The sequence below is a fragment of the Pinus tabuliformis genome, chromosome 7 (genome assembly GCF_031772625.1).
Source record: "Pinus tabuliformis cultivar Carrire ecotype Pingquan chromosome 7, CPIR1, whole genome shotgun sequence".
Taxonomy (NCBI): Eukaryota; Viridiplantae; Streptophyta; class Pinopsida; order Pinales; family Pinaceae; genus Pinus; species Pinus tabuliformis.
This window is the reverse complement of record NC_142293.1, coordinates 1,718,761,576-1,718,785,959: the sequence shown is the minus strand read 5'-3', so window position 1 is coordinate 1,718,785,959 and position 24,384 is coordinate 1,718,761,576. Positions and strand designations below refer to the sequence as shown.

At 39.4% G+C, this 24,384-nt stretch overlaps 1 protein-coding gene across 4 annotated transcripts in view; it reads right to left on the bottom strand.

The window, feature by feature from the left end:
• The window catches only part of LOC149255202 (translocon at the outer membrane of chloroplasts 64-like), a 257,950-nt gene that overhangs the window by 57,814 nt on the left and 175,752 nt on the right, over positions 1-24,384 (bottom strand). For all 4 annotated transcript variants that reach the window (XM_089460380.1, XM_089460381.1, XM_089460382.1 and 1 more), the window contains exons 8-9: positions 5,258-5,389; positions 4,797-4,997 (exon numbers count right to left, since the gene is read on the bottom strand). In XM_089460380.1, coding sequence (XP_089316506.1) covers positions 4,797-4,997; positions 5,258-5,389 — 333 coding nt within the window. The remainder of the gene's footprint in view (positions 1-4,796; positions 4,998-5,257; positions 5,390-24,384) is intronic.

Genomic DNA, 24,384 nt, shown 5'->3' with positions numbered 1-24,384 from the left:
GTGGATTTGTTGCATACATCTTGTGGACCTCTCACTATTTTTGGAGGTGGTTGATATGGAGAATTCTCCTAGGAGGATTATTATGCTGTTTATGCTCTATTCATCTTGGAAGTTGTAGTTAGTGAGTTTGTTAAAACTGGCAACTAGAGCCAAACTCCACATGGGTCATCTTATTTATGACAAATGATATCTTTCTTGGATTCCTCTCTCCGACAGGTGTAGGATTGATCTAGAGATCATCCGATTCTGACATGTATAACAGCTCCCTCTGCCACTACTGCACTTGTACAACAACTCCCTTTGCATCTGTGCTACTGCTGGTCCTTTCTCCCAACACTGCATCCACACTATAACTCCTCTCATCATGCTGCATCGTGCTACCCACCGCTGCACAGCAACTCAGTTACTGAGAAGTAACTGATCTCCCAACTTTGACCTCTCTGTTGGGCTAGATACCCTCCTGAAGTTGAAGCTCCCTCTGCCGCTAACAAGTGCTCCCTCTTTGACCTCTACGCTATTGCAACAACTCCTTGCATCTCGCACCTTTGCACACCTCGTTGTGCCATCCTGCACTGGTGCAACACTCCCGTGCCTCTCGCACTGCTGCAACCTACTAGCCTCACGTTGTCTCGGGGCTCCTGCACTGTAGCTCTCTCTGCCGCCTCATCCGCATCCATCTCTACCCACATCAGCCAGTCCCGCTACTCCTCTTTGGGGCTCCCGTATCAAGGTCTAAAACAAGACGCTGGGTACCTCAAGGATCCTGCCCCTCATCGCCTGTAGTCTGCCTGACTATAGCTCGATGTCTCCCCACTTCCGCTCAAGTGGTGTGTGTGCACTCATGGCATAGTCATCGTCTATCAACACTTCCTTCTCTGACCTTGCTGGCGCTGCCTTAGTCTCGGAAGACTCTCCCTTACTCTTCTTCCTTGGACACTGGGTCACATAATGACCTAGCTCCCCACAGTGGAAGCACTTGATCTTGGAGAGATCCTTCTTCTTCCGCTTTTCTTGCTTTCCCTTAGATGCTAGGGCAACATCCTCCTCCTCCTGCTTGAATTTGATCCCCTTGTCGTTGCTTCCTACCTTTGACTATTGTCTACTCTCTTCTTGGCGAAGAGTTGCCCACATCTCATCCTAAGGTGGAAGTGTCCCTCTACCCAGTATACTCTAGACAAATACCTCTCAGTCTTCTGAGACAACATTCAGGGTTGTCCTCACCATCAATTCTTGATGCGGTGTGGCTTCTACAACAGTCAATTGATCTCGGATCTCATTCAACCCTTTGAGGAAGGTGTCAATCGGTTCTCCCTTCTTCATCTGATATGACCTCAACTGATTTTCTAGTAACATTCTTCTCTGCAGAGAAGTATGCTGGTACAATTTCTTTAGGGCCTCCCACATCTCATTTGTCGTTTCCTTCTCGGCAATGTGTGGTACTACATGGTCCTTGACCCCGTCAAGGATGATGCCCTTGGCCCTCGCCATTGCCTCCTCGTACTTGTCATTCTTAGCTGGGCCGTCTGGGATAGCTATCGTCTTCAAGGTGAAGTGCTTGACACTATTTCTGTCAAGTACGGATAAGATTTTGGCCTTCCAGACTGCAAAGTTTGATGCTCTGTCCAACCTGTCCTTGTCTCTTACTCCGTGTAGTGCCATGATGCTCCTCTACTTCCCTCCTGGAAGTTCTCGATGTGACTCCCTCTGAGTCTCGATTTCCCTCCTGGAAAACCTTTTGCCGATGTCGAGATGCCCCCTACTCTGATCGTTTGTGCAACCGCACCACTGATCCGGATTTCTCAGCTAGAAACCCTTAGTAGCAACTCCCTCCTCTTGGCCTTGCCCTGTCAGGTACTGCTCTGACTACAGTACCTCACCAACTCCACTCTGCAACGTTCCCAAAACCTTCTAAACCCCAACAACTTGAAGGTGAGAGCTCCTAGGCTCTGCGCAATCCTGGCACCAACAACCCAGCATCCTCAGCGAACTGCGTCAGCCTTCCTAGTGAAGTGAAAACTTTTTGATAAACAAAAATATATATATATATATATAAATATTTATTAATAATTCTTTAAAAGATTTCAAGGTGTAAAGGAAGAAGAATTCTTTTCAAAACTCATCAAATTACGACAAAAAGGAACTGTGGACGAATACACTCAAGAATGGGAGACCTTAGTAACAAGAGTACCTGGGTTATCAGAATCTCATCTAATTCAATCATACATCTCGGGACTCAAAACCCATTTACAAGTAGAACTTGAGATGCATGACATTACATCAATAGAAGTAGCAAGATGAAAAGCAAAAATAGCCGAAAAGAAATTCGAACAAATATTTTGGTCAAAATCGGAAAAAAACATATTCAAGACGAAGAGTACCCCAGTATGTGGACTCAAACAATACAAGATATGTTCCACCACATCGTCGTGAAGATGAAAAATCTAATGTGGAAATGCAAAGGATAAAAGAGGGTAAATGCAAATGTTGTGGTGAGAAGTGGGACCCCAAACATAGATGTGCTAAAGGAAAAGAACCAAAGAACCTATATAATTGTGAAACAACCAATGATGCAAACAGTGAAGATTCTGACATAGAAGAAACAGAAGATGTCCCAGAATTCTCACCAGAATTAAATGACGGAAGTATTCCGCAAGTGTCATTATCAGCTATGACGGGTATATCACAACCTCAGACCTTAAAGTTAAAAGGAAACATAAAGAAGAACAACGTAGTGGTTCTCATCGACTCTAGTAGCACACACAATTTTTTAGATGCAAACATGGCAAAGAGATTCAATATTTTTTCATTTCCCTTACCAAACATGAAAGTGATGGTAGCTAACGGTAAGAAGATTGAAAAGGTGGGGAAATGCCATAAGGTCAAATTGCAGATTCAAGACTTTAATTTAGAGTCTCCGTTCTTCATGGTACCGTTAGGAGGAGTAGATGTAGTCTTAGGTATCCAATCACTACGAACTTTAGGTACTTATGCCACCAACCATCAAGTACAATTTATAAAATTCAAATGGGGAGGTCAGAAGTACAAATTACATGGATTCCAAGCACCAGAGAATCAAATTGTATCATCATCTCAGATGATGAAGATGATTCGAAAAGGAGCACCCGCTTATGTAGTACAATGTCACCAATTAGAAATGTTATCCACAAATATGACCAGTGAAGAGTCACTAGAGACACAAGATCTAATTCAGAAGCATGAAAAAATATTTCAAGACCTACCTATGAAGATGCCGCCTAATAGGGAAATTGAGCATACAATAGAAGTCAAGGCAGGGTCAGACCCCGTCAACATCAAGCCATACCGATATCCACATCACCAAAAAACGGAAATTGAGAGATTAATCCAAGACCTTTTAAAGTGTGGGACCTTGATCATCTTGGAATATCTGATCAAGTGGAAGGACTTACCCAAAGAAGACACTTCTTGGGAGAATGAAGCATTTTGTCAACAACATCCGTCATTACGTATGCTTTGAGGACAAAGCATTCTTTCGAGAGGAAGGCAATGTTATGTAAAAAATTAGTTAGTTTTAGGTTTATTATTTAATTTTAGGTTAAATTAGACAAAAGGGCACAATCATAAGATCATGCCCTTTCCCCAAAGGGTGCCCATGGCGATATATAAGCCAGGAACCCCAATGTAAACAATCATCATCTGTCAATTAATTATTAATAAATAAATAAACATATATATATATATATATATATATATATATATATATATATATATATTTCTCTGTGTATCTAGAAGTTATCGCTTCATTATATTAGTTTTATGCAAATTTTACCTTTATAAAATTATAAAGATATTTATATTGTTTGTACTTGTTTCCCTGTCATATCCAAAGCCCGGCTTTTCAAAAAACTAGTGGATCCATATCCGGATCCAAATCCTGGTAGCTTAGGTCAAGACCGCTAGAGAAATCACCATTTGCACTTGCAATCAACATTAGCAATAATTTGAAATCTTCTTGACTTGGGAGATTAAAAGATTAGCCCTACAAATGACATTGCACATTGACAGTAGTCATAATTCCACTGCTTTGTTTGGCACAGCCTTTGTAACTACTCCTTTGTATTAAAAGGGGCCTATATCTGAAAGTTAGTAATTTCAGGAACGTTTAAGATTAGAGGGAAAAGGGAGTCGAGGAAATACTTTCAACCGCCACAAATATCAAATAAAAGAGCAGATTGAAATTCGAGATAGACTCTAGAGTCCATCTCTCTGATAATTTCAAGGAAAAACACACGTAAGTAGAATAGCCTCTCTAGGAAACTTTCAACCCTAATAGTGTTTTCCTTCACAACAAAATGTGCCAGAAAACACAACTTCAACTTTCTTTACTCGTGTCAACCCTAATACTGTTTTCCTTCATAACAAAATGTGCCAGAAAACACAACTTCAACTTTCTTTACTCATGTCACCAAAGATTATACATATGTAAGGCATTCATTGAGAAGAATCTGCATGAATTAAGTAAACCTGTTTCGACTGTCACAGTTAAATCTCCTTGAATGCAAAGCAAATGAATTAAACAATCAATCTGCCAATAATCTGAAATACAGAAAGAAAGAAAAAAGAAACATCAATCCTATAAATGCTATAATATGAAAAGAATTCTAGCATAATTGAATGAAGCCTAATGTCAGCTATGCAGTGATGCCGTTGCATACATAGCCCTAAAGTAACTACGATTTTCTGTTTGTTTCATTCTAGCATACTGCTAATCTTCATACACTATCTTTGCTCTGTACTGAAAATGGTAGTTGGGCTACCTTTTCTTTAGAAATATCTGCAGCTTTTATTTGGTTACCAACCGTAGGTAAGGACTGTGAGCTTGAAGCAATCTCAGCTTGCTTTTGAAAAGAAGGATACAGATCCGATAGAGTATCAAGTAAAAACCTATCTGCTCCATACCTCGCCACCAATGACACTGAAACAGGACATCCATCATACTTTCCTAGAGGTACAGTGACCTGCAAACATATCCGGATTTAAAACATGAGCAAACTTGTTATGGAAATGATTAAGTTGATGGTATTAGCATATTGAACAGGAGGGATTGTCTCACTCCTAGACCACATTAATTAAATTTCTCAAGTCCAATGGTAGAGCCCTTACTAAATAGCCACACAAATATAGTTATTTTTCTGGAATTAAACTAAAATGTCCTAAAAATTTGGCATCTAAACATGTTTTGGATGTGTCTATTCATTTTATATTAGAAAGTTAATACCTCACAGCATCCAGACATGCCAGAAACACTCGACAGTGAAAAAGCACTAGAAAGGAAGTCCTCCAATTGTCTCCCCTTTGACCTGAGTTTAGGAGGAGGTGGGGCTGTAGGAATGACCAAAATTCCATCATCCTGCAAGAAGAGTATACAACATCAGCTGCAGATAGAAGAAAACTGCCATGTAATGTTGGTGTTTTTAAAAGAACTATGTACAAAAGAGAATTATAGCATCATTGAAAGAAGTTATATATCTGGTCTCAGAGACAGCCAAAGTAGATTTTATCAGCATATATGTTGATAGAGTTTATAAATGTCAATCTGAAGAATGCATTTACTAACAATGCATAAATTCATATCTCAAATTCAACTACAGCAGATATTTCACTGAATATTCCCTAAAGACGAATTCAACATAAACTACAATGGAGGAAAAACCACAACATGAACAAAAAACAAAATATACGTCCCTGATGAATTTCATATAGACTATCGAGTCATTAGAAAAATTCATGTAGAAAGGAGCGACGTGATATTTCGCATCTTTTGATGATTTAGTGGACTTATCTTCAGTTCAGTGTACTTCAATTTGCTAGAATTCTGAAAACTGCAAAGTCTGATGAATTTTGGATGGGATGTGAAATCTTATTTTCATCATAAGAGGTCTGATGAGGTTGAAACCTCTCTCAAACATCCTAAAACAATTTTTGATAATAAAGTTAAATTAAATTAAACCAAAAATAAAAAGTATTCCAAGTTGACTTTACTCCACCTGTCAGCAGGGGTACATATACAAGTAAAAATCATATAAAAATCATGTGAGGCCCTGTATTAGGCATCATAGACCTGTGTCTTTAAGTCTGTATTCATGTGTTTGGTTGGAAAATGTCCTATTCCTTGAAGTTACACTTAAGGTCACTTTCGTCCCTAAGCACAGCTTGGAGGGCTTTAGGTGAACTCTCTTATTGTTAAAATTGGCAACTAGGGCCAAACTCCATGTGGGTCATCTTATTTATGGCAGCTGATATTTTTCTTGGATCCCTCTCATCGAGAGGTGTAGGATTGATCTAAAGATCATCCGATTCCGATAAGTATTCATGGAGTTATGAATTTATTTGCGTTATAAGACAATTCGTCAAGGTCGGCCAGCAACAAAATAAACCCCACATGTGCTCAACGTTCTAGTATAAATAGAGGTGACCTTCAAGTCATTTCAACACACTTGGGATCTCTTCCTCTCTCTACTTGTCTTCTGTGATTTATGTTTATGTTCTATCTACAGTTTACTTTAATGCTGATGTGATTGCTAATCTTGAAAAGATATTGAGCTAACTATGAAAATTGAAATAAATTGCTCTAAGCATAGAACATACCTAAAATTAACATGGTATCAAAGCTGAGTTGAAGACAATGCCCAAGCAAGAGTGAAAGAGAAATCACCAAAGACAGTTGGGAAAGGACAAAAGGATCAGTGGATTCCTCATCCCTCTTCAAATTCACTAAGGGTGAAATCGAAGCAGAGAATATTATCAAAATGGCGCAGCGGAATATGGCCTACCTAAAGATCACTTCATTGGAAGACCGGATCTCAAGGTGGAAGGAAAGGCAGATAACTAGTTCAGCCATTATGCGAAGGAGTGTCCAAATGGCAGGGACACATCACTTGATGATGATAACAATCATTCCAGGGGCATCTTCAATGATCAAAGGAATGACAGGTAATGCAGGTCATCAAGGAAATGGCCGACTCTTCATAGAAAGCAAGGAACCCCAAATATGAAGAATCAAATGTTGTTTCTGATAAGATAAAGAAGTGTTATCTTGTATTGGCCCTCTCCTTCAGATTCTTTGGGAATCTGGCTTATAGATTGTAGTGCTTCAAGGCACTTCATCGGATAAATGGGTTCACTCTCTAATTTGGTAGAGATGGAAACAATCGTGGGATTATACTTGGAGCCGATGCCACCTATCCCGGAAAGGGTGTAGGGAATGTTAACTCTCAATTGAATAAGGGTAACTCAATTCATTTACAGAATCTCTTTTATGTACCTGATCGCAAGAAGAACCTAGTGTCCATCTTGGAAATGGAAGTCAAAGGTTTCAGGGTGGCATTCATCAATGTAAAGGTACGTGTTAAAAAATATAATTTTCAAAGATGCTTTTTCTCATGGGTTTAGGGTTGGCAATTTTTATCAATTTGCGGGAGGGTCCATTGGGGATCATGTCAATTGACATATCGCATCTATAACACCGGAGGTCTACCTATGGGGCCCTACCTGATGTGAGTCAAATGGTGATAGGGATGTCTGAATTCAAGTAGAGCATGAAGGTACATGTCTAAGATGTACAGAAGGAAAATCTTATAAGGGGACCATTCCCCTCATGCAGCAGGTCCACAGGTTTGGAACAACCCGAGGAGTTTGAGATTCATGATCGGGAATCTCATGTATACAAGTGGAAGAAAGCCCTTTATGGCTTGAAGCAAAACACCCCGGGCGTAGTGTGAGAGGATTGATAGCTGTCTAATGAAGCTGAGATTAACTAGGAGTGAAACCGATCCAAACCATTCCTCGAAGGTTGTGGATAATAGACCTCTCATACAGGCACCTTATGAAGATGACCTATTTCTGACAGGTGCAGACCCTCTCATTTGCAAAAGTAAGAGGGAGTTGGATTATGGATGTGGAATGATAAACTGCAAGCTTGTGACTACCTCAAGGATCTTAACTTTCAGAAGTTATATGATAGTGATGTCAGACTAGATTTGGGAAATGCCTCTGAGTTTCATAAACTCATTCGTGTTGATGTTCTGAGTGAATTTTCGTCCGGACATATGTTTTGCAATTAGCATGGTGAGCTCATATTTGGTTGAGCCTCACTGGATTGGTGCCAAGAATCTTCTGAGATATCTTCGGGGCACAATCTCTCATGGATTGAGATACACTGCCGGAAATATGAAACTGCATGATTATTCGAATGTTGACTGGTTAGGGAGTGTGGAGGATCACTAGAGCACTTCTCAGTGCTATTTCTCTTTGGATTCTACTTTGATATCATGGATGAGCAGGAAGCAGAATTCAGTTGCTATAAGCACCGCCAAGACCGAATACATAGCTACGAGTATGATCTCGTGTGAAGCTGCATGGTTGCAGAAGCTCTTAAGTGAGTTGTTTGTACACATGATGAATACCACTGTGATTCTCTGTGACAACCAGAGGGGGGATTCGATTATTGAGGAATCTCGTATTCGATGATTGCTCCAACAGATAGACATTAGATTCTGCTATGGCAACTGTGGAACAGGATGATTAGTTCTCCTGTGGGCCGAGATGATTAGGTTTCCCGTGGCAACTGTGAAACAGGATGATTAGTTCTCCTATGGGCTGGGATTATTAGTTCTCCCTTGGCGACTATGGGGCAGGATGATTCGTTCTCCTGTGGACAGGATGATGAGTTCTCCTATCGAGGCATCCTACCCATGCAGTCTGGGACTCATGGGAAGTACCTCTCATCTGATCAATGAGCAAGGAAATGGAGTTAGGAACCATAGTAGTACTATCGATGGGCGCATCGATGTATCTACCATACTCCCTATGCTAGGATGACCTCCATTGATCTAGGATCAATGAAACTGATCTAGGATCAATGAAACTGATCTGGGATCAGTATGAGTTGTTTGAGACACTCTCATGTGATATTGATCTGGGATCAATAAAACTGACTTCGGGTCAGTAAGAGTGATGTGACACACTCTCTTTAGATGAAACTGATTTCGGGTCAATAGAGAATGGTATGAGACATTCTCAATCAATTCTTCTTCTACATGGTTCAACAGAGCAGAGTTCAGCAGATCAAAGCAGAGCAGTGTAGGGCACTAAAGGCAGAGATAGTACAGTCGGACATATGGATCAATGGATGGAGTTCTCCCTAGTTGAGAGGGAGTGTTAAAATTGGCAACTAGGGCCAAACTCCATGTGGGTCATCTTATTTATGGCAGCTGATATTTTTCTTGGATCCCTCTCATCGAGAGGTGTAGGAATGATCTAAAGATCATCCAATTCCGATAAGTATTCATGGAGTTATGAATTTATTTGTGTTATCAAACAATTCATCAAAGTCGGCCAGCAACCAAATAAACCCCACATGTGCTCAACGTTTTAGTATAAATAGAGGTGGCCTTCAAATCATTTCAACACGCTTGTGATCTCTTCCCCTCTCTACTTGTCTACTGCGATTTATGTTTATGTTCTATCTACAGTTTACTTTAATGCTGATGTGATTGCTACTCTAGAAAAGATATTGAGCTAACTGTGAAAATTGAAATAAATTGCTCTAAGCATAGAACATACCTAAAATTAACACTTATAGACTCATGGTTTTGTGATCACCAATGTATGGGCCAGTCCAGCCCACATCAAAGTGCACCTATGTCATTCCGCATGGTTAGTGTTGAAATTTGGGCAGCTTTGGGATGAATTACCCCAAGGAAAATCCCAGCGACCCCACAGAGAAACCATCTTCCCCAAAAAGAGAATTTAAATTTGATAAAGGAAATTATTATTTTTGTCGACTTGGCACTCTCATTATTATTTAACGTGACATAGATCTATTTGGGCAAGCAATCATGTTGGCTTCAATATCAAGGCAAAAATATAAAGGTTTTTCTCAACAGAGCAGAGTTCAGCAGATCAAAGCAGAGCAGTGTAGGGCACTAAAGGCAGAGATAGTACAGTCGGACATATGGATCAATGGATGGAGTTCTCCCTAGTTGAGAGGGAGTGTTAAAATTGGCAACTAGGGCCAAACTCCATGTGGGTCATCTTATTTATGGCAGTTGATATTTTTCTTGGATCCCTCTCATCGAGAGGTGTAGGATTGATCTAAAGATCATCCAATTCCGATAAGTATTCATGGAGTTATGAATTTATTTGCGTTATAAGACAATTCGTCAAGGTCGGCCAGCAACCAAATAAACCCCACATGTGCTCAACGTTTTAGTATAAATAGAGGTGGCCTTCAAATCATTTCAACACGCTTGCGATCTCTTCCCCTCTCTACTTGTCTACTGCGATTTATGTTTATGTTCTATCTACAGTTTACTTTAATGCTGATGTGATTGCTAATCTGGAAAAGATATTGAGCTAACTGTGAAAATTGAAATAAATTGCTCTAAGCATAGAACATACCTAAAATTAACACTTATAGACTCATGGTTTTGTGATCACCAATGTATGGGCCAGTCCAGCCCACATCAAAGTGCACCTATGTCATTCCGCATGGTTAGTGTTGAAATTTGGGCAACTTTGGGATGAATTACCCCAAGGAAAATCCCAGCGACCCCACAGAGAAACCATCTTCCCCAAAAAGAGAATTTAAATTTGATAAAGGAAATTATTATTTTTGTCGACATGGCACTCTCATTATTATTTAACGTGACATAGATCTATTTGGGCAAGCAATCATGTTGGCTTCAATATCAAGGCAAAAATATAAAGGTTTTTCTCAAGTTGGCCTTGTTACCCACCTATCGGTAGTATGCATAGGAGAAAAATTTTCTTCGGGATGGTACTCATCCAGCAGACCCTTGCAACCCCCAAATAGCTCGATGTGCCATTTTCTCCGCCACCTGAGCCAGCCATGTGGTCCCTCGCCCATTTGTTATGAATATATGTTTGAACGAGGGCCTCTTGACGCCAAAGGTATGGCTTTTCATTGTTGAGTAATTTTTCTTACTTATCATGGGCACTTTTGGGCATCGATTGGTGGGGGGGATTTGGCGGAAAGAGTCGGCTAGGTTTGTATTCATGTTTCCATTGCCTGATTCCGTGGTTACCCTTCTATCCTAGTCCCATGAGATCTCCTTCACTGGTCATTAGCTTTCAAGATGGCACTACATGGGAAATCTCGATGTTCGTCGCATGGTCCCACTTCCCAATACCAACTACATTGCTGACCTTCCATTCATTTTAGCCCTATTCATCTTTCTCTCCATCTAGGTCCACATGTGTCCACTGAGTCCACATAGGGTTAGCCTCCCCCTCCTCTTGTCCACACCTTGGTTCGGGCTTGGAACGACACCCCGAAGGTTGATGCAGCTAAAAAGAAAATAAAAAGCATAATTTGGCCACTCTCAATAGGAAATGTACCACAAAATGCAATCGTTGGGCGGGACACACATTTAGCACATGGGCAAAAGCTAAACACGAGCTCTACCCATTACCCATGGCCATCACCCTAGTTCGTTATGGGCCCTAAATGAGGCCCCTCCATCATTAAGGAACCCATGATTGTCCCAAACTCTAGTGGGCAATGAACCACCCCACCTCAAGCGGGTACCACTGCTATATATTACACATCATGCTCTCCATCCCCTAGAGCCCCGAGCAGTTATGAAGAAAAATCAATCAAAGGCAAAAGGCATATGAAGAAGGGTGGAAAAACAAAGGTCGGGGTAACTCATGTACCACGATTTTCTCCCTCCTACACTCATATACCCAGGTGTGGGCTTCCCTTATTATAGCTACCCTTGCACCTTGACATGTGGTCTAGATGATTCCCCTGATCCCCACTCCATTCCATTATTATATCATTTGCCACCTACCACTTGAGGGATGTACCATGGACATGTCACCCCCTTTAGAGGTTGAAACCACCTAACAAGTTCCTTGTTTAACCCCCTATTGAGCTTGAACAGACTCGTACATGCCAAAGCCCACTATGGAAGGGCATGCCATCATGAAGTGCCCCATTGATCCCATGACTTTTAAGCTTTATTACTTGATTATTCTAATGACTTCTTGTATTGGAGGGAAAGCGGACACGTTGGATCTTATGCAGGATTGCAGGTGGCTCTTCATTTGGGGCTTGGTCTCCCTATACGAGGTCCTAGCCCTATAGAGGAGCACATTGGTACTTATAGGGTGAGTGTTGAGATCCATGGGCCTCCACCATAGCAAATAGTACTTCATGGATCCCCAGCAACGTTCATTGATTGCTCGTGTTCCACCTTTGGGATGAGGATGATGCGCCTAGTCCACCATGCCCAGTTGGCTTCACACTTGCACCATACACTTGGAAAATGTTCTAGGGTCTAGAGGATGTCTCCCGCTACAAAGGGAGGGGTTACATCACCATCCTAGCCCTTACAAATGGCCTATGGACATTTTTTATCCACTTGGAGACCCATAAGGATGTCTTTGTGCCCCACACCCACTTTGGAGCACCACACGTTCTTGCTTGGGAAACGAGGGGCCAAAACCATTCCACTATGTTTGGAGTCCATTTCTACATCATGGCACCCTAGGACTTCATTAGGCCTCCTCAAAGGCCCAACGACTCACTTTGTTGATCACTCGACCCTCTTGAGAGGCTCATCTTTACATTATTGAGCTATTTGGTGGGCTTGTCACCAAAAGTATTGTTATTATGCACATTATTTTATTTAGGGGCTCAATTAGGAAAATTTAGCTAAATCGAAATCCTTAGAGAGTGTATAAATAGAAGTCAGATGAATCATTTTGATCATCATCAATTCGATTGTGTTATCTTCTCTTGTGAGATATTCGCTATCCTTCTTGGAGGACAAGTTTGGATGACTGGATGAATTTTGATGTTTGGATCTCTTTCATTTTGTCTTGGAGCTTCGCTATTGGCATATGTTGATGATTGGATATACTCTTTCTTACATGTAAGTACTCTTTTAATGCTATACCTATTATTTACTTTTCTCACATGCATGTTGCTGGGATTTTCACTATACTAGGCTGAAATTTACTGCTTTTCTAATGCGAAATTGTGAAAATTTGATCTTTTATAGCATTGCATCATGTCATGGGCCATGTATGAATGAGTGGATATTCCTAGAGATATTTTGTGTCAAAATTTTATCTTGATAAGTCATCAAATATTGCAAATTGAAGTATAAAGACTTTAAAACAGTTGTTCTCATGCCCTAATGCCATGCGAAGTTGTTTTTAAGGCCTCCTTGACTAAGTGAATCCATTACAAATATTAAAATCTCCTTGACTCCATCTATCCCAAAGGACAAGGCACTAATCCTCCATAGGTGATCACTCAAAAGCATATTTTTCTCACCTCTCTCTTCCTTTCTAGGCCTAGCTTCCATAGGTGACCTAGGGCATCGTTTTTCTCGTGATTCACCAATCCAAAGGTTTGATCTCTTGCCCACTATTGCATTGTTGTGTCTTCTGGAGGCCTTCCAAATTTGAATAAATTTCGATGGTGGGATCTTGAGATATTTCAAGCCCTATCTCTGAGATCGATTCTTGCTCTTGGTTTCCCTTGGCTAGTGACCTTATTGGGATCATTGCATCAAAATAACCAAAAATTTCTCCTTTGATCCCCTTCTACCCCTCAATTAGGTCAAGTACACCCTTGGTTGATCAATTCCATCCCCTTGACCTAATTTTGGGTCAACTTGGTCCTGTGTGGTCCCATAAACTATTCAAGTTAATTTCAGAAAGACCACTTGGAAACCATGTTTTCAAAAGGATTTCTAGGACTAGGTATCTTTCTTGTAAGTCTTATCCTCAAACCCTAGCCCTCGAAATACCCTTGGCCCTTCCTAGGGAACCTTATACCTTGCTTCTCAAGCAAGCAAACCATACCATTGAGTCTCTCTTGTGAATAGGCCTTAGGAATCACTCTTCATCCTTTCACTGACTCCATGATTAAGAATATCAGCGATTATACCAACTTTGAGTGGAAGAATGACATCTTATGGTACAAGGGTAGAATTTACTTATCACCCGCACATCCAAATTTAGGATGAAAATACTACAAGAGTCTCACAATTCGCCTGCAGCCAGACATGTCGGATTCTACAAGACTTACTACAACATCCGACAATCATTCTATTGGAATGGCATGAGCAAGGAAATTCAGAAATATGTTGCAAAATGTGATATTTGTCAAAGGAACAAGAGCGAAAATGTTCCAACTCGAGGATTGCTACATCCAACACACATTCCAAATCAAAAAGTGGGAGGAGATTTCGATGGACTTTATTGAAGGACTACCTCCATCTGACGGAAAGGATAAAATATTTGTAGTAGTTGACAGGCTCACTAAATATGCCCACTTTATGGCTATTAAAAAGACAAACACAACCAAACAAATCGTTGATGTGTTTTGTAAAAATATTTACAAACTACACGGGTTTCCTAAGGTCATCGTCAACGATAGAGATGTAAGGTTTAAGGGAAAATTTTGGAAGGAATTCTGCCACCAAGCAAGAATATCCCTCAACATGAGTTCGGCCTATCACCCCCAAACAGATGGGCAAACCGAAATCATTAATAAATGCTTGGAAACATACCTTCGTTGTTTCATTACAGATAAACAAAACAGAGAGACCCAGTGGCTACACCTAGCAGAATGGTGGTATAATACCACGTACCACACATCAGCTAAGATGACACCTTTCCAAGCCTTATATGGTTACGAGCCACCTAGATGGAAAGACTTTGGACTTCTTGATTCCAGGGTACCAGCAGTTAAAGACCACCTAGGAGAAAGTAAAAGGATCATCAACTTCCTAAAAGAAAATCTAACCATGCATTGTATTAGAATGAAACAACAAGTTGACCAACACCGCTCTGAAAGAGAGTTCGAGGAGGGAGATTTGGTCTTTGTTAGACTCCAACCTTATAAGCAACTATCACTAAAACAACAAGGGAAGAATAAATCACCTAAATATTATGGGTCGTATCAGATAATCAAGAAAATAAGTAGTGTAGCTTATGGATTAAAGTTACCTGACAATTGTCGAATCCATAATACCTTTCATGTATCAAGTCTCAAGAGAGTATTAGGGCAAAACCAAATAGCACAAACAGAAATACCAGAGACCGATGAAGAAGGAAGAATAGTCCTCGAACCTGAAGGTATACTCGCTACCCGAGAAAAGGTTTTACGGTCCAAGACAATAAAGGAATACCTCATCAAATGAAAGAGGTTACCAGAGGAAGACTCATCTTGGGACTATTCATATCTTGGGTTCCCAGCCCTCAAATAATATCGGTCCTCTTGCCTACTCTTGTCTTGGATGCCCTACACATCCTCAAAGAGTATCAGATTCTAGATGATTACCCAATCCTCCCATTCTTTCTTCCCAAGTGAAGGCAAAAATGTTGTGTCTATCATGTGTCTACATTTCCATTCAAGGCCTTCATCTAGACTTACAGTTGTTAGTCCTGGTCTAGTGCATGACACATGACAAGGAAAAACACCATTGTCACTCCTTTGTAATCAAGGGTGATCTTAATTCAAACTCCCTCTTGATCAGGGACCTGTCAAAGCTCCCTCTTAGCTAGGGACTCTTCTATACATTAGCAGCTTCTTCTTCGTGGGTTCTTCAGCTGCTTGATCAACTTCTTTCCTTGATGTCATGAAATTTAGTTGAGCTTCTTTCTTGAAGGGCAAAAACCATCGATCACTTTCCTTCTTACTCCATCATGTCATTCCTTTCTTCATGGAAAGTGGCCTTCTTGGCATACATCTGAAACTTTTTTCATATGGCTACTTCTTTTCTCAACATGCTCCTTTCACAAATTTCCATCCACCACATGGATGCTAGTTGTACTTGTACTTACAACTTTTGTGTCAGTAGCCCTACATGAATTCATCCAGAAATTATTCAAGAAATCAAAACATTAAATCAAATCGTACCTTTCGAGATGGCACTTCACCATGACATCTTCCTATAGGTATCAACATCCTGCATACATGTTGACATATCTCCCAAAGATATCTATTGTCAAGGGTCTTCATCTTTTTCACATTTTTCATCAGAGTCTTCATATCTTTCCAGGAGATTTTCTAGTCAAATCTTCTTGGTATTTTGGATGTTGATTGCCTTCATCATGGTTGCATACCTCACGATCTCTTCCTTCCTCACATATTCCATTTCTAGGAGCTTTCAATCAAAGTTTCTTAGTTAACTACCTCATACCTCATATGAGGACATATTATGTTGATTTCATCTAGTGTGACTTATGCCTTTCTGCATCTTTTCAGAGGAGGAGATCCTTTTCTCTTGATCATGCTTCTTAAGATAGAAGTGATGATATATATTACCTGCAACCATACGACATGACATTATAAAATTAAATACACACATACATACCTCATTTTATCTTTAGGTCATCTCGGCTTCTTCCAACAGCTTCCTTGATTGAAGAGATCTTCAATCTCTTGATCTATTGCATGTCATCACACTATTATCTCATGGATTCCATAAGAGTTCTTGTTGAAACACTTGCTTCCTTAATAGATTAGTGAACCCTACAATGAAGATTCTATCAGAGAATTTTTTAGGATCTTGTATATCCCCAACTGGAAGATGTTTCCTTTTTGACTTGATGTATGATGAGCCTTAGATGACTTCTTTATTTTCTTCAATGTCCACTGAGGTTCCCAAGAGCTTTATATCCTACATGTTTGTTTGCCATGGATTTTGTCCTTCATGACTCTCATGGTGATGTCACAATCTCTTGTTTCTAATGCTTCCATGATGCCATGATGCATCTTATTATCACTGTCATATCTTATACTACAAGATTTAGGAGCTTATGATAGGACCCTTTTGTGAGGGATACTATCTTACTCATAGGAGAGATTTGATTGATACTCCCTCTTTTCTTGGCCCTTTTCTTTAGCTTCCTCCATCTTTCAATGATATGAGCTTTCAAAATCTTTCTATAGCATTGAGTCTTTACTATACTTATTTTTGCCTTTGCTTGAGGACTAACCATGCTTTTCCTTTCCGCACATTCCTCATTCCTTGATACCTTCAATCAGGTCTAAGTGATTTGATCTTCTTTACTTTATTTCAGAGAGTATATCTTCTAGTACTTCACATATCTCTTTTATGTCTCCTTTCTTTCTACATAGGGATGAGAGAACCTTAAGAGTTCCCTCCCATGAATTCAAAGGAGACCTTGATATGTTCACTGACTTCTCTTAACTATGAGGATAATTACAATCCTCCTTTTTCCATGCAAGGACCTTTAAGTGATTTCATATGAATCCTATGAGTCTTCTTGATGCATTCAAACAATGCTTCTCCTTCATAGACCTTTTGCATAGACATCAATGATTTCTATTTTCTATGAGGATTATGACAATCCTCCTTATTCTATGCAAGGACTTTCGATTATCTAACCAATTTATAAATCCCCTTGCAATCACGAAATCATTTAACCAAATCTAATTATAAAATTGAAAGATACTTACTTGGTGTGTGAAGAGGAGATCTTCACCTTGATGCTTCTTTTGCTTGAGCTGCCCATCATTAGTATCCTTTCAGCACGACTTCCTTGGAGGCCTTCTAGCACCATGACATCAGTGGTCTTGACATCACCGAGACTGCTTCACGACCTTCCCAATTCATTTTGAGGTATTTTTGACTTCAACATATTGTTGATATGTTAGTGATACTATGATCTGATCTAAGCACCATGCTATTGAGATCATAATCATAGACAGAATTTGAGACTATGATAAGTATATTGGTATGGCACTGCACAGTGATGTCTGTGTGCATTGTGTAGAGAGGCAATGTACTGAGAGCCCAAACTTGTCAATGAATAACATAACTGAACTATGGGTGGCACTGTATAGATAGACTGTCTCATCACCGAAATTGCCTTGATGTAATAACTTGCTCCTTTAAACCTGCTTTGATATCCTTGAAGACAGATCCTTGTATGTCTCTTTTGCTGCCCTTTATTTGACTTCAGCACCTTAGCTCTAATACCATGTTGAATAATCTAGGGAAAATGGGATTAATGTGATTCTTCTAGACTTGATAACAATTTGTGAAGTGCTTTTGCAATTTATCTTAGTTTGATCTTCTTCTTATTATTAGTGTGTGTGTTTGCTTCATCAAACTGCTACCAAAACAAAGAGACAAGAACACAAGATGTTTGGCTTTCTACCAGGGCCAAAACCTCTCCCTCTTGGAGAGGAAAAACCGCACGAAATTCTTCTTATGGAGATTCCAATTGACGAATACCAAGACCATAACCCTTGACCTACTATGCCACTCCAAGACCAAGACACCAATCCTCTTCTATGTCACTATTGCGAACATCATCATCATTGTTGCTTCACTGAGGTCATCATTGAGATCTTCATAGTTGCTCTATCATCGAGATCATGATTGTGCATTCACTGATATGATCATTGTATATTTACTGAGATCATCATTGTACATTCACTAAGATTATTACTGTACTATTACGGAGATCATTGTTGTACCAACGAAATATTTATACTGAAGTTGCACCGAGATCTTTCATTATGATGATGACTTCATAATTATATCTTCATGAAATCACTCTGCTGACATTATCACTGCGTCCAGAATATGAGACAGAATGTGTCTCTGTGGGATCACCGAGATCTTGATCATCACACTTACGCTCTAACTGTGACTGTTCCTAAAGAGTATTCAGGATGTGTATCTTCATCGCAAATATACTCAGACCATGACTTCACCTTCGATTTGCATGTATCATGACTTTGTTTAGTATGTCAAGACTGTGATAATGAGATAGTTGTGACACAAAAATGCTTTCACTATAATTACCCATCCAAATTATACTCCTGTAGTGCAGATCACAGAGAGTGTACCCTTTCAAAGATTGCAGAGGATCCTCACTCCTATAATGCAGATCCTTGACTTGTAGTTGCAATCTGAAACTTCAGAGGAATGTGAGTTCTGTTACACTTCTTTTGTGTAGACCCTAACCGCATATTTATAGTGGTCAGCCTATGCATTTGAGCTGACATGACAGTGTGAACGGTTGTGACTTCTTATTGAGCCGACATGACTATGCTAGTTAATTCATTTGTAGGCCGACATGACTATTCTTAATAATTCATTTTGCTTGTTGCCTTCTTCAAGGGGATGGCACTTGTATTGGAGGGCTTTGATCTAGACACTAGGTTGACTCATTTACATTACATATAAGCTCAAGAAGAGCATGACATTGACTCTTTGATTTTCCTAAGAAATGAGCAAGAAACTCATTCTTATAATTCATAAAAAAAATATTTCTTTTCTTGACAAGTACAAAGATCAAAATTACATTTGTAAATTTCGAACCTAGTTACTCTTTCTTCAACAAAAAGGACTCATGATTCCATAATTAAAATAAAAAATGTCAGCAAGTTCAAAATTCAAATACATGTGTCATAAATGATAAATGATTAGAGACTGACTCTATGCATGAGAAGACAAAATGTTCTAGTGTTGTTATATATGATGCCAGGTCTCCACAAATGTTGATGAAATAAGTGTCACCAAAATATCCATTAATGAGGTGTCTTTTTTGGCCTTGAAGTGGAATTCTCCTCATGGCCTCAATACCAGCCTTTGTCTGAAGCAAATAGCTGAGAGGGTCTCTGTTTCAATAACATAGAGAGTTGGCACTAGTGGGCAACTCTCCCTGATGCGTTGGCATAGTTCAAAACTTCAATCTCTTAATAGTTTGTGCCTTTTGAGGCTCGACGAGTCCTATACGGGTCCGATACACATATTATAGGCTACTCGCGGGTCCTATATGGGTAGACAAGTTTAATGATAAACCTACCGGGTAACGGTCTTAACCACAGGTTCTATGTCGGTGACCCGGCCCAGTATAGGACCCATGCAGACCTACGGGTACTCGCGGGTCTTATGCAGGTCATGCTTCACTGGTATTAACAGTGTACTACTTTTGTCATAGATTAGACTTGTAGTCTTGTTGTGTGTTTGAACTTTTATATTTTACTCTTCCTAGATCAATGTCTACTTGTTTCTTGGTGGTGGCCAAGTGGCCTATTTTGAAAACATTATTATTTGAATTTTGGACATGATTCAAGTTGACAGTTGCTCACTTGCTAGATAAGTTATTTGAATGTTTAATGATTTTATCCTCTAAATGTTTTATGTTTTATGATATGTTTAAATATTTGACGCATGTTTGTAATTGCTAGAATCTAAATGATTGTTGCTCAAATAGTTAATCGTTGATGTACAATAGATGCCATATCTATCTTGATTTATGTACAAATATGCATGTTTTCATATCTTCTACAATTAATTTGGTATTTAGGAATTTTTTTTAATATAAAAGCAAAAAAATATAAAAAATATATATAGTAGATGCTTCAAAGACACTCTAATTCCTAAATTTTTGGAAAATGACACTTCCAACGCTTCGCTTCCCAAAAACGCCCTCGCTTCGTGCAACATTGAGCCAAACTAGGGAGAAAACCCAACAACTTTCTTCTAGGAGAAATTGTTTTTCATTACAATACACAATTACATAAATTCTCTAGAAATTTGTGCCAAAACCAAGTCCAAGATACCAGTCAAACCTAGTCAAATACCAACCAATCAATGCTAGTCAAACCACTTAAGAACTGAAAAGTCAATGTTGGTCAACTGTCAAATTTCAGAGTTGTGGTCAGCTCAGACCTGCGGTCAACAATTTGTGGTCAAACCTACACTACAGACAACAGCCACTCAGCCAAAGTCAAGCTTGGTCAAACTTCAGAACAATCCTCCTCTTATCTATTCCTTTCTGCGGCTTCTTTAGAACAAGTTGTTGTGTATTGTTCTTGGTCAAAATGAGAATGTCATATGTGTGTATATATATTTGTCAAATGTGGATGATTTGACCAAGGGTCACCCATTCATGGCATGGTCGACTGGACAATTCGGAGCCTAATATTTTCCTTAACCAACATGGGGGGGCCTCTTAGCATGTGAGAATAACTCCCCATGGTACACAAAAATCAACACTCCCTCTTAATGAAGGAGGTATTCTCCTTGGATGCAACAAATTTCCCCTTGAGCCGAAATTTCTCCTTCCTTCAGAAAAGTTCATGACATTGCCATGTATTCTCCTTAGATGCAACAAATTTCCCCTTGAGCCGAAATTTCTCCTTCCTTCAGAAAAGTTCATGACATTGCCATGTTGATGCATGTCTATAGATTTTTGGCAAAAGTCCTTTATGGCTCCTTGAGAAAATGTATCAATTTCCTTCTGGCTTCTCAAGAGAGAATTTGCCTTTGGACCATTCACCTTTCTAGTCAAAGTCCTTTATGACCTATGCTTCAATGGTGAATTACATCTATCTCCTCTGGTCAGCCTAGCCAAGTCTTTTTGGCCTCTCAGGAGATCAGCTGTCCAATCCCATAATTTCCATGGGTCATTCACCTCTATTCAAAGTCCTTTATGACTCAACCAAGTCCTTTTGGCTTCTTAGGTAAGTGTCTTCTATAATTTACCCTGAAATTGCCTTGGGCCATTCATCTTTCTAGTCAAAGTCATTCTAGCTTCAAAAGTGCATGTATCCATCTCCCCTGTTCAAAGTCCTTTATGACCTAGCCAAAGTCCTTTATGGCTTCAAGAGATGGTCTACCTAATCCTGCAAAGACGAAATCCTTCCCTTCCAATAAGGGAGACATTTAGCATCATACTAACATGTCTTCGAAGTATGTCCCTAATTTGCTCATTTGTGGATATGTACTGGAGTTCTATTGTTCTTTTCTACATCATGTCTCGAATGAAGTGACCCAGTCATGCCCTTCTGGCTTCTAAAGCCATGCTACTTCATGATTTAAGATATTGTTTGCGATATACTCTACCTACCTAATATTCTTGCAGCCTCATTCCACCTCCTGAGACAAATCTCAAACCACATCTAAGTGTACAACACAAGTACCACATGCTTTTGTTGCCATTCATTGTACATGCCTTGGCTCAACCATAAACCAATTCAGGGTGCAAAGCAGATATCAGGCTCGGTGTTAAGCAGGGACATCACGGAGCTAATCAACTACCTTTATATCGTGGGATCCACCACATTCGAACATCCCAACATCCCGAGGCAAGAGTATCATGATCAATACCTTGTCTATATCTTGTATGAGGTATGTTCATTCTCATTTAAGATTTGGGTGCTTCCACATGCTTTTGAGCTTCAGCTTTATCTAGCCTCATCACTAGAATTTCTTGCTTTATATAGAAGTAGGTGAGGGAGGCTTTCTACTTAACTGATCTAGGCACTTCAATTGGCCACTTTTCTCAACATGTTGCTACAGCAACACTCCTATCAACCCTTAATCACAGTCAGCTTCCTTATCTTAACTTTGGATGCCTTCTAGCTATCTCAGCCAGTCCTCAGCCCTCAATCAAAGTCAGCTTCCTTATCTTTACTTTGGATGCCCTCTAGCTGGCCCAGCAAGTCCTCAACCCTCCACAAGTGTCCTTTGGCCATTCTATTCACAAGTTCTGAGGCCCTTATCTGCTTCTTATATAGGCCTCACAACTACAACATCAACATATCTCACCTTTGCCTCTTCACTCTGACCTAAACAAAGGTTCTTGCGGCCCTAAGCACGCCTTATTCGGCCCTTTTTCTGCGGCTTGAAAAAAGCCTAAACTTGGTCCTCCACACAGAGCTTGGTCAGATCTTTGACCTCAAAAAAAAACTTATCGAAACAAACAAATAATCCAGTCTTCTTGACTTTGGAAACTCTTCAAACATGGCCTCAAATTAGGCCCTTGTTTGCCTCAAAAGACTCGAACTAGGATCAGTTGAACAACGAGCCATAGACATATATAAAAGGACAAAAAAGACACCCAAAACAAAGTTCTGCTTGGCCTCTACTTCTGATCATTAACTTGCTCTACAAATGAATTCCATCTCATTTGTCTTTAGTGACTGCTCTCTCAACCAAGCTCTGATACCATGTTGAATTTTCTACTAAAGATGCATAGTAGAAACTAATTTTCTGCTCTGATAATTACTTCCTAATGAACTTCAATTAATTTATCTTTAATCCAATGATATCATTGAGCAATTATACAAAGAAAATCTCAAAAGTAATACAGTGAAAACAGTAAGATCATAAAGAGATAACCATGCACAATAGAGACAACAAATTTTCCCTAAGAAACCCAAACTTGGGAGAAAATCCAGCAACTTTTCTTCTAGGAGAAATTGTTCTTCAGCAAGGTTCACATTTACAAAATTGTCTAGACATTTGTGCCAAAAACAAAGTCCAAGATACCAATCAAACATGGTCAAATACTAGCCAGTCAATGTTGGTCAAACTTGACATCAAAAGTTACGTAAAAAATAACCAGACAAAACTTATGTGGCAGAATCCTCAAATTTTCAAAGGCATTGGAGGATTTCATCAAGTCGCCAAATCAACCATCTTATTAGCAATTCAAATGGACTAAAGTCGTCAAAAATAGTCGTTTGAAGGTCAAGGTTGTCGTTGCATCTATTGTGAACAAGAAAGTAGCCATTAGACGGTCAAATCATCTAAAGACCAAAGTGAACTACTAAGGGATTGTAACGAACAAAGTTCGTATAGTCAAAGGAATGCTCTGATACCAATGTAACGACCAAAGTTTGTATACGCAGCATAGTAATCTTCAAAATACTTCGACGACAAAGACATCCATTGTAGGACAAGTAATTGCATATTGAATATTATATAAAAGAATTGATGTGAGATATTTACAAATGAGGGTGAGGGCCTACTAATATACCCTAGGCAAGTGCCTCTTCACCAATAGTCATGTCCTTAGGGACATTCCTCTTCATTAACTAATTAATCATTATTTATTGTTATTATTGATTACATTATTTGTAATATTTTATATATTTTTATTCATAACAGGCACCAAATTGAGTTATTCGCGAACCAAATATGAGCAAATCGGGCAAGTTGAACACTCTTCAACCCAGTGATTAGGTCATCTAAGTGTGGGACATTGAGTGCCTTTCGACTACTATGTTCAACCTTTTACCTTTCGAGGGTCAATGCAGGTGGAACATTGGACTACCAAGGAACATTAAGCAAGTCAAACACCAAAGGTCATTTGGGTAAGTCGGACCTCCTTTATTGGAAAAATTCATTGCAATAAAAATTATTTCGTTGAATTTACAAAATCATTGACATGGATAACAAGTAAAAAATCATTTTGTAAAAAAGGGTGAACTAGCCCTTATAAAGAAAACTATAAAAGGCTAGCCTCTCCTTTCTTTCAAGTTGTTGAATTATGAGATCATTCGAAGTCATAACGAAAGAACTCATT